The sequence below is a fragment of the Syngnathus leptorhynchus genome, chromosome 6 (genome assembly GCF_054491065.1).
Source record: "Syngnathus leptorhynchus isolate UIUO chromosome 6, UIUO_Slep, whole genome shotgun sequence".
Taxonomy (NCBI): domain Eukaryota; kingdom Metazoa; phylum Chordata; class Actinopteri; order Syngnathiformes; family Syngnathidae; genus Syngnathus; species Syngnathus leptorhynchus.
The window spans coordinates 15,420,003-15,431,810 of NC_141200.1; the positions used below are offsets into that span (position 1 = coordinate 15,420,003).

At 45.0% G+C, this 11,808-nt stretch overlaps 1 protein-coding gene across 1 annotated transcript in view; it reads left to right on the plus strand.

The window, feature by feature from the left end:
• Positions 1-9,217, plus strand: part of ska1 (spindle and kinetochore associated complex subunit 1) — a 28,664-nt gene extending 19,447 nt beyond the window's left edge. Inside the window, exon 4 of the mRNA XM_085915326.1 lies at positions 8,643-9,217. Coding sequence (XP_085771452.1) covers positions 8,643-8,791 — 149 coding nt within the window. The 3' untranslated portion in view covers positions 8,792-9,217. The remainder of the gene's footprint in view (positions 1-8,642) is intronic.
• The last annotated feature ends 2,591 nt before the right edge of the window (positions 9,218-11,808 follow it).

An 11,808-nucleotide genomic window follows, 5' to 3' on the forward strand; every position in this document is an offset into this window, starting at 1 on the left:
TTGTGTGCTGTCGTCAGCTGATGGTGTTTTATCCTGTAAGTGTGGTCTGTCACCCACACTGGAGCACACACTCCTGTCCAGTTGGCGGGCAGCATCGGATAAACCTTGTGACCACAAAGCCACCAGCCATTCTGTATGAAGTAGGTCTCGTTAGATGGCGCAGCCATATCGGTGGGAGATCCCTCACCACTTGAAATGGCTCTCTTATCCTGACACTCAGCGGTGATGTCCAAAGCTCCCATCCAGTTTCCTCCTGGAGAGCAGTCGTCGTTGATGCATTTGTGGGTCTCGTTTCCTTGGATGTAGCATGTGTAGTTCACTCCAGCTGGTCTCTCCGTGCAGGCCACTTGCGGCAATGTTCGTCCTTTAACAGTTGCGTTGACATTAATCCAAAAGAGTTCGATTACAGGTTCTTTTCTGTGAGTCCGGGGCGGTAGGGGTAGCATCACTGACTGTGACAGCATGGTGTTGAAATCCAAATCCCTCCCACAAAGGCCATGCATTTGCTTCAGTGACAGTCATTGTTCTGGCCTCCAGGTAAACTTTTGTGGAGGAAGGGGGGGAGTTTGGAACACACACACATAGCATTCCTCCTGTGTGTGAGCTCTCACAGTGAACCCCACACACCGGCACCAAGCGTAGGCCCCGTATGGGCCTCTGCGGTCCCATGACCAGTCCCCGAAATTCTCATCATGTGACCATCTTCTTCCACGAATGACACTGTCCATTGGTCCATTCAGATGAGCCCACAAACCATAGCACACTCCAACCACAGCGCAGCATAGAATCCACCTGGCATATGGAATTCCGTTGCTACTAGGATGGCAGAGACACCGGGACATCTCCTCGCCTAGCGGAGTGGGGATCGCTGAATTCTTCACCAACATTGAGACGTTCCACCCTAAGTGATGAAACCCCTTTGAAGTCGGAACTTCCCCACCACTCCGAATGAGGGGTCCAGCACTCTCTGCAACTTGCAGTGGCTGAGGTGAATCCAGCTGGGCCGTTCAACAATCTTTACTGCAGTGGGGGTAGTCAGCAAGACTTGGAATGGTCCCTCTCACCGCGGGCTGGCCCAGTTCTTTCTTTTGATGACCTTGATGTAGACCCAGTCTCCTGGCTTAATGAGGTTGTCAACCTGTGGGGAAAGAAGACTAGGCGGCAGTAAATTTGCATTTAACACATCTTTCATTTTGAGCGTTCTGATCATGTAATCTGCCAAGGTCTGTTCTTCATCTGCTTTTTGCAAATCTGGAGTGAACAAGGGTAGTCTATATGGTCTCTCATGGAAAATTTCAAAAGGCGTTAGCCCTTCTGAATTGGGGGTGATTCTCATGTAGAGTTTCACCAAGTCTAGGCACTCTGGCCAGGCTCTGCCTGTTGATTTTATGCATTTTTTCAACCTGCTTTTGATAGTAGCGTTTGCTCGTTCAACCAGGCCTGCACTGGATGGGTGCCACTGTTAAGGCATCTACTCATTTAGATGGAACTATTTCAACCCATTTGGAAAATGCATCAATCATCACTAGGCAGTATTTGTGAGGTCCACTTTGTGTGAGTTCAATAAAATCTATGTGCATGATTTGGAATGGGTAAGACGGTTTTGGAAATGAGCCTCTCTTAGGTCTCATGTTCCCTTGTGGATTATGTTTCACACAAACAGGACATGCTTCACAAAAATTTTTTTTAAGTAAGAATCTAAACCAAAGGTAGTGAATTGACCTCATCCCTCCTGTCGACACATGGCAAGGCCCATTTGTCGCAATTGCTGCTGCCTTAAAAAGTGTTCTTGGTAAAACAGGTTTGTCATTGATGTGGTGGATATTATCTGTATCCACAAATGATTTGTTTTCTGGTTTTTTTTTGTATCTGTCTTCCAGCAGCTGACAACGTGTGACCTAAATAGTTCACTTCCTGTTTGACCCATTGTAGTTTATTTTTGCTTACTTTATTCCCTGCTTTACAGAGATAGTGTAACAAAGCTAAGGAGTCTTCCTTGCAAGCAGCTTCAGTTTCAGAGGCTATCAAGAGATCATCTACATAAACTAGAAGTTGGCTTTTGTTTGAAATTTGAAAATCAGCCAAACATGCCATGATAGCTCGAGTGAAAATAGTTGAACTATCAGCAAATCCCTGCGGCAATCTGGTGTACGTATAACTTTGTCCTTTAAAGGTAAACGCAAACCAAAACTGTGAGTCTGGGTGGATTGGCACTGAGAAAAATGCATTGCTAAAATCAATCCCTGTAAAAAACTTCTGGTTTGGTTTCAAAGTGTTCAGAAGTGTGTGCGGGTCAGGCACATTAGGTGCTCTTGTTTGTATTGCCTCATTTACTGCTCGTAAATCTTGTATCATTCGCCAATCAATCTTGTTGGCCTTTCGGACTGGAAAAATAGGAGTGTTGCAAGGAGAATCTGAGCACTTCCTAATAATCCCTCCTGACAAAAGATCATTTACGACAGGGGCTATCCCATTTATTGCCTCCTCGTTTAAAGGAGATTCTCTGATCCCGGTTAGATTTGGATGTTAAGTCCTGTAGCAAATGGTTCCTTTGATCAGTCAAACAAATGTTGATGAGCCAGGGAAGCGCATAAGCGCGTGCCCTTCTAAACACCCACCCCACTTCCTAATAACTTTGTTAGTAATTAGCAACAACTTTTTCTTTGGGTTTTTTGTTTTTGTTTTCTTAGCATTTAACTTGCAAAAAAGCACTCTTTTTGTCCAAGCTGCTCTACCAATTTCCCATAGTAGTCTTCAACAACTTCAACCATTCAACCAATACCTTCCTTTCATTCAGGAAATCATTCGTCCCTGCTCATTTGCATCTCACACACAGTCACCAAAGAGGAGTCTTTTCAACACATTGGTCTCAAGCTATCCAAGTCCTCCACACAACATTCATATACCATTCTCAACACAATCCCTATCCTAATGTTTCCGATAGAACAATTCACCAGTCCAAAAAAAAAAAAAAAATCAACACATAAAAAAAAACCAGCTTGCGAATTAATCAGATTTTTTTTTTTATTTTTTTTTTTCTTTCCCAAATTCAGTTTTGCAATGTGTACAATCCACAATTTTGCTTCATCCAATTCTAGAAAACATGTTTTCTCTGTCTGTCGAATTTGTCATCAGGGTGAGACACTAATGAGCACTAGTGTAAACCAGTTTTCTGTCTACAAACAGATTTCTTTCTTTTCTTCTCTTATTTATTTATTTATTTATTTATTTATTTTATTCTGTGTGTTATGTTTTGCGGTGCAAATTGGATAGACCACAGTCTAACAAATGTCTTTTGTATACAGGTTTAGCCAATTTTATCAGTTTAACAAATATGCACACACGTGCACAGCTCTCGGTGCGAGGGTAGGGGACCTGGCAACAATGATTCGTCACAAGCTGGCCATTTCTTGCGGTCGATCATGAAGCTGGTCCCACCCACGCACGCGAGGACAGCACATTCTAATTTTTCTATTTATCTTTCAGAAACGAGTTGTCTTACTTTACCACTTGATTTGCAAATTTTTACTTCAGTGTGCACACATAATTTGACCCCTTGTCATTTGCCGGGCATACAATCAGCATTGTCATAATTTCATTGTATGTACAGGAGTTCTAATAACCTAAAAAAAATGTTTTTAAACCAAAGGTAGGAGCACGAGAGGTCAAAGAGGAGGAAGCCCGTTTTGCTGAAAATTTGGCTTTTCCTCTGCCCCTTCCTCCACCCTTTGATTGGTCTTGTTTTGCATGACGACACTCTTGCAAAGTGTCCTCGTCTCCCACAGTTCCAACAGTTTTCAGAATTTGATTGGTCTCGTTTTGCATAACGACACACTCTTGCAAAGTGTCCACGTCTCCCACAGTTCCAACAGTCGTCAGAATCTGGTGGGGGTTTTGAACCATATGGCGGCCTGCGACCTTGTTGGCCTTGACCTCTTCCTCTGCCCCATTGGGAACTTTGGAAGAAGACTGTTGCATCTTCATCTACATGATTATCATCATCATAATCTAGATGAAATACATCGGACCTTTTGCCTTTCTTGATCACTTTGTCAGCGTCTCTGGCCCACTGCATGGTTGTTGTAACACAAGCAGTGTGTGCTTCCACCAAGTGTTTCCGCACCCTGTTGTCTAATTCAGGTGGGGAACCATTTAGGAGCGCATATTTTAGCTGTTGCTGATAAGCACTCTCAGCTGCATCATTGAATGGGATGCCATTATGCACCCTAAATTCTTTTTCAAATGTTAATGGAATGGACTTCTCATCACCTTCAAGAGCTAGAGATTTGCCGTTTTTATTTCCCATCTTAACTTGGTATTTTTAGATTTTTCCAAATTTTTTTTTTTTTTTTCTACCATTCACACTCTCAACCACACAACTTTCATGCAAACAGCTTGGAAAAACAGACAAAAAAAAGAATCTACGCCCTTCTTCAATTAAGAAAAAGAAACTCTGACTTTTCTTAGCCTGTTCCTTTCCCTGGGGCTAAAACCCCAGCTGTTTCTTAGCCTGGACAAACCAAACCGTAAACTTCATAGCTCGGACAAACCAAAGCCGTATCTCATAGCTCGGACAAACCAAACCGTAAACTTCATAGCTCGGACAAACCAAAGCCGTATATCTTGTGCACCTTTAATTTTTTACGCGTTTACACTTAGGGCTTTAACTTACTTGTCCCCTGGTTCGTTGCACTGCCGGATCCCGTCAATCCACTGTTGTCCGACGAAGGCAGACCTAAGATGCTGGCCCAGTGAAGAATTTTCTTGCCAGGTCTTTCCTTTACCAGGTCCTCCTAATGGACGCTGGCTTGTCGACAATGCAGCACGTCGTCCTCCGTCGATCAGCAGTGGGTATGTGGGATCCGGGTCACGGCACCAAAATGTTAGAGATGTTCTAACTCTAACTTATTTTGCAAGAACCACACGGGAGACAGTATGCCCTTTGAACACTTGCAAGTGGAGAATTTGTTCGTTACTGTAGATACAGCAATGTCCGGACAAAGTCTGCCGTTGAAGTCATGCAAGAGAGTCTTTATTGAGAGAAGAAGGGTGGGGGTGAGAGTCAGCCAAGGTGGGGGTGACATTTGACATGTGTGGTGGGCACCTCAGCAAATGATTAACCACTTGGGAGGGTCCCAGTTTATCGCTCCACGAGGCCGTGGACATAAATCCTAGTGGAGCAAAACAAGGACGCCTCCACACCACCTGGAGAGCTTCAACAACTGAATGGTTAAACTGTTCAGAATCACGGGAAGGTAAAAGGTTCAAACAAAGTTCATCATTCGAGTCTACATCCCAACATAATCATACGATCAAGATAGTTTATAAACCCTAACATAAGGCATGTACTAATGATCATCCACGCGAGTCAAATTAACATATAAAAGCTCCTGTACGCTTGCTCGTCGGCCCATTGATAATCATGTTTGTGCACTTACTCATGCAAACAGAAACCTGGCCCCTTTCCCAATCGTTTCACTCCTTTCCATAGTCCGCAATGAAATGTACATCATGTAGAAGTACATGTGGTGTTTGAGAATGCAGTTTACATGCAATTCAGGGCGACGGGTGTAAGTATTTGGACAGACAGGCTGGCAGAAGTGTGGCAGCTATTGCACGCTTATGGCCCTTCCGACCACCACCAAACATTCGCACGCAGACATACACCAGTGTGATTGGCACTGGAGGCAAGGTGGGTAAACTGTCTTGTAAAGGACACAATGATCCATGTCTCGGGCAATTTGGGAATCGAACAGTGCCCCCTTCGGTTACTGGACCACTGCTTAAACACTGATCACGGCCATCCCAGATGGGTTCTAAAGAAGTACACGCTTGAAGTGTTTCCGTCTAGACGGCTTGACAAACTGACGCAGGGTGTCGCCATTTAGAGCAGATACTGGTTTTGGTGGACTCTGAATAACCGAATAGCACTTTTTAAAAATGTTCTTTTGGGAAACTCAGAATGTTATTAAAATATGCGTTGAGTTCAATCAACTTGCAAGATAATTAATAGTACCAACTGCAGTACAAGGACGTTGAAACTTCAGCAAATGTTCAAGTTTTTGTTAAACTTTGTCTTAAAACAGTGTGCTTTAACTGTTATCTAGTATATTTAGCCAATAGTTCAATTCTAGTGGTTTTGTATTCACCTTTGTTTGTTGTTCAAAATTGCCACAAGTTAATCTTACCTCGGGTATCAAGGCAGTGCTCCCTCAAGTTAGCCATCGTGGCTGGCCAGCATCCGGCTCCAACAGAAACTGGGATTTTTATATAGTTAACTTTTTCTCAGTGCCTTGTTGGCTAATATTTACTTGCGTTTTCACAACATCCTGTTTCGGCTTTGTTGCTTCAGTGACAAGTCTTTTGTTCGAAAGCTGAAAATGCCCTTCTGGGCCATTTTTTTGGTGGCCATTTTTCAGTGACAGAATTTTCGTGCATCAGTATTATTCCTGTAACTCGCAAACGAGCTCATGCCAGAACCAGCAATTTGCTGGGGCTTGAGCAGTGTTACTCTCTCCCAGTGCCAGCCTGCTTGAATCTGACAGGATTATTTCCTGATGCATTAGGGATCATGAAATATTTAAATACTAGGGGTGCAACAGTACACTACAAAATATTGAACTTTTTGGTCTGCTCTGCATGGAATAATACGTTCTAATCAGGGACGTGCGGTCAAAGGAGGCTACGCATCCCCTGCCACCATCCATCCATCCATCCATCCATCCATCCATCCATCCATCCATCCATCCATCTTCTCCTACTTATCCGGGGTTGGGTCGCGGGGGCAGCAGCTTTAGGAGGGACTCCCAGAGTTCCCAATCCCTAGCCACTTCATCCAGCTCATCCCCGGGGAGCCCAAGGTGTTCCCAGGCCAGCCAAGAGACATAGTCTCTCCAGCGCATCCTGGTTCGTCCCCAGGGTCTCCTACCGGTGGGATGTGCCCGGAACACCTCCCCAGGGAGACGTCTAGGAGGCTTCTTGATGAGATGCCCGAGCCACCTCATCTGGCTCCTCTCAACATGAGGGGTAGGAGCATAGATCGACCGGTAAATTGAGACATAAAGATTATGAACAGAATCGGTGACAAAGGGTAGCCTTGGCGGAGTCCAACCCTCACTGGGAGCAAATTCGACTTACTACCGTAAATGGGGACCAAACTCTGGCATCAGTGATCCAGGGACCGACCCGCCCTTATCAGTTGGCTCGGCACCCCGTACTCCCGAAGCACCCTCCACAGAATCTCCCGAGGGACACGGTCGAACGCCTTCTCCAAGTCCACAAAACACATGTGGCCTGGTTGGGCGAACTCCCATGCACCCTCGAGGATCCTGCCGAGGGTGTAGAGCTGGTCCACTGTTCCACGGCCAGGACGAAAGCCACACTGCTCCTCCTGAATCCGAGGCTCGACCTCCCGACGGACCCTCCTCACCAGCACCCCTGAATAGACCTTACCAAGGAGGCTGAGGAGTGTGATTCCCCTGTAATTGGAACACACCCTCCGGTCCCCCTTCTTAAAGAGGGGAACCACCAACCCAGTCTGCCAATCCAGAGGCACCGTCCCCGATGTCCACGCAATGCTGTAGAGGCGTGTCAGCCATGACAGCCCCACAACATCCAGAGCCTTTAAGAACTCCGGGTGGATCTCATCCACCCCTGGGGCCCTGCCACCGAGGAGTTTTTTAACTACCTCAGTGACTTTTACCCTAGAGATTGGAGAGCCCACCTCACAGCCTCCAGGCCCTGCTTCCACACTGGAAGGTGTGTCAGTGTAATTGAGGAGGTCTTCGAAGTATTCTCCCCACCGACTCACGAAACATTAACAGAGCAGCCTATTTTGACATGAAATAGCCTCACGGGTATAACAGCTATTCAGTGACGCCCCCTGACCACGGTTGTCGTAATGCTGGTAAGCGATGCGACCTTGTAATTTACTAGTTGTACTAAAACGTACTGAAGATTTTGGCAGAACACTGTGTACAACCAGTATGGATCAACAAATTCATAAATTGATCCATATATAAGGCGCACCGGACTATAAGGCGCACCGGACTATAAAGCACACTGTCTGCTTTTGAGAAAATTTTATGTTTTTAGGTGCACCTTATAGTCCGGAAAATACGGTATATTAAATGAGAATCCATTGTAATCGTTTATGTTTTCCATTTGTTCCTTCAGTTCAACTCGAACCGTTGTCTCCATGTAGTAGAGAATCACAACAAAATGAACTCAGAATTGTGCTTTACCACTACGTACATAGTTAAAGATCCTCATTACAAGTTAACTTTACTAGATACAGGATAGTTACACATTTTGCATTGTCCTTTTCAAGTGTCAAAGTCAAAGTTAAATTAATCCCAGGCTTTTAAAAAATGCTGCTGAAAAGCAAAACAAATGACTATTTTATAGAAAAACATGTTTTTGTACACATAAAAAGGTGTACCAACAGCGAACCGAAAACCACAGAGCAAAAACCAAGGTACAAACTGTATTGTGGGACCGTGGGTTATCTGTACCATTGCACCCCTATTACATGCATATTGTGATCGTGGTGTGCACTACAACTACATGCATGCCCTTGCTAAGATAATAGCTTTTCTGCAAGTTCTGAATGCTAACTACTTTCACGACTGTTTTTGTTTCAGGTCAATATTTTGTGGTGGAAGATGATTTTTGCGAATTCACTCAGATGAAGGTGGATAAACGACTTCATGGAATTCTGAATATGTTGCGTCACTGCCAACGCCTGCAAGAGTTGCGAGGAGGAGGCCTTACCCGTTACATCATATTATGAATGAACAACTCTGTCGAGTTGAGATCTCTTGAATTGTGATTTTAATGCATTTAAAAGTCTTTGGTCCTTAATTTGCAGTTAGATAATGTTGCTCAAGTTCGGGCCCTGGTGTGTTTTCCCCCATTTTTGCATATTTTGTTTATATATGTTTATATATATGTTTATATTTAAAAACAAAACTTTGGTATCATACTTTAATTTGACAATTAACTTTAAATGATACTTAGACAAATCAATTGTAGTTATTTTAATTGAATTGATTTAATTTAACAATTTTAGGTTATAAATTCCTTAACTAAACAACTTACCCGAAGGGAGGATGAGTCGAGCTTTTCCTTATTCATGCCGACACTCCCTGAGTATGTATTGGAATTATTGTACAAATGTTATTGTAAAACATGCTTGTAACTTCTTAAAGCAAGGCAGCATTCTTGCTTATCGGTATTGAACCCCCCCACCCCCACCCACTATCAAGTGCGCACACATAAACATCTTGATAGAAGTTTTTTGTCAAGTTAAGTCAAGTTTATTTGTAAAGCCCTAAATCACAAGCAGTCTCAAAGGGCTTCACATAGAGTCTATTGTCTTAGACAATCAATTGACAATTATTCTCAAAGCATCCCCTGATCTTAGGCTCCCAAAAGGGCAAGGAAAAACTCAAAAACTCCTACTAGGGGAAAAATGAGAAACCTTGAGAAGGGACCACAGATGGAAGGATCCCCCTTTCAGGATCACCAGGCTGCAATGGATGCAAAGAGGGCACATAAAATACATAATATGGAAATCAAAAAGTGGATGTCCAGGCCAAAGCGAAGAGCTGTTGGAGGTGCCTTCGATTGTCCTGGCAGTGTCCTCTAGGAGGGTAATCCGCTGCAGTTCCCTCATGCTGAATTGGTCCACGAGAATCTAGATAGCCGCCGTCAGGTTGGGTGTCACCTAACCACCTCCCCAGCCGGGGAGGGGTGGGGGGGAGTGGGGTCTGGGAGAGGGAGCAAAAACAAACTCCAGCCAAATCGGCTACTACAGGCTAATTAAAGGCCATATCATAGAAATACGTCTTTAAACGTGTCTTAAATGTTTCTACTGAGGTAGCAGTTCTAATATCCATTGGTAGGGCATTCCAGAGCTCGGGAGTCCGAATAGAAAATGCGCTAGCCCCTGCAGACATTTTCTTGGCCCTCGGTGTCACTAAAAGACTAGCGTTTTGCGAACGAAGGTTACGAGATGGAAAATAAGGAACAACTAAGTCGACGAGATATGAAGGCGGTAAGCCATGCAATGATTTATAGGTTAATAGAAGAACCTTGAAGTCACATCTTAAATGGACCGGGAGCCAGTGTAAATTGGCTAATATTGGGGTAATGTGATCAAATTTTCTTGTCCGTGAGAGCAGCCTTGCAGCAGCATTTTGTACTAACTGTAGACTTTTGATGCTGGACTTGGGAAGACCAGAGAATAATGTATTACAGTAGTCCAGGCGCAACGTGATAAATGCATGTATAATAATTTCCGCATCACCGGTCGAGAGGATTGGGCGAATCTTAGCAATATTACGAAGGTGAAAAAATGCTATTCTGGTTATACTCTTAATGTGCTTTTGAAAGGAGAGCATTTGGTCAAATATTACCCCGAGATTAGTTACAGTATCACTCTGAGTGGTCCAGGGAGCTTTCCAACACGTGGTGACAGCTTCCTGGACCTGGTCTACACTCTTCCAAGATTACCGCCCACTTCAAAGACAGCAGGGATGCTCGGAGCCTGTGGCAAGGCATTCAGACCATCACGGACTACAAGCCGTAGTCAGCAGAGCTGTGAGGGCGACGTCCCTCTGCTGAACGAACTGAACCGCTTCTTTGCTCGCTTCGACGCTCAGAACAGCACTTGCCCGCTGAAGCCCCCTCCCCCTCCGAACGAGCAGCCCCTGTGCCCCTCTACCGTTAGCGTGAGGAGGACGCTTGCCGCTATCAACACCCATAAGGCGGCGGGCCTGGACGACATCCCGGGTCGAGCGCTGAAGGACTGCGCTGAGGAGCTGATGGATGTCTTCATGGACTCCTTTAACATTTCCCTGCAGCAGGCCATCGTCCCGTCATGTTTCAATGCTGCCACCATCATACCTGTGCCGAAAAATCCTGCTCCTTCCTTCTTCAATGACTACCGCCCTGTGGCACTGACCCCCATCGTCATGAAGTGTTTTGAGCGGCTTGTCATGGCGCACGTCAGATCTGTTCTTCCCCCCACCATAGACCCCTTCCAGTTTGCATACCGAGCCAATCGGTCCTCTGAGGATGCCGTCTGCTCTGCCCTCCACTCTGCCCTCACCCACCTGGAGAACAGAGACTCGTATGTGAGAATGCTGTTTGTGGACTTCAGTTCTGCATTCAACATCAAAGTCAAAGTCCACTTTATTGGCAATTTCTTCACATGTTAAGGCACACAAAGAGATCGAAATTAAGTTTCTCACCGTCCCACGGTGACTAGACACAGTACACAACACTCACAATCACATAGCACAAAGAGTAAAAACGAACAGACAAGAGCAACGAATAAGTAATAAGCAAATAACCCAAATAAATAAACAATAACTAAATAAATACACAAATAAGAGCAGCAAAATGGAGCAAGCGTGCTAATAGCAGACAGCCAGATCATAGCGCAAAAGAACGGGACGTCATGCAGAGAGTGGAGGGAATTCAGGATCCGGACAGCTTGGAGTACGAAGCTGTTTCTGAGTCTGGTGGTGCGGGAGCGCAGGCATCTGTACCTCTTCCTAGAAGGCAGAAGTACAAACAAAGAGTGAGCGGGGTGACTCACATCACACACAATCGCGGCCCCTTTGCGGGTGAGACGGGAGGCGTAAACTTCCTTCAAGGAGGGGAGTGGAGCCCCGATGATTTTACTTGCAGTGTTCACTATGCGCTGCAGGACCTTCATGTTGTACTCAGAGCAGCCACCACCCCACACAGCGATACAACTGGAGAGGACGCTCTCAATGGTGCCACGGTAGAATGTGGTCA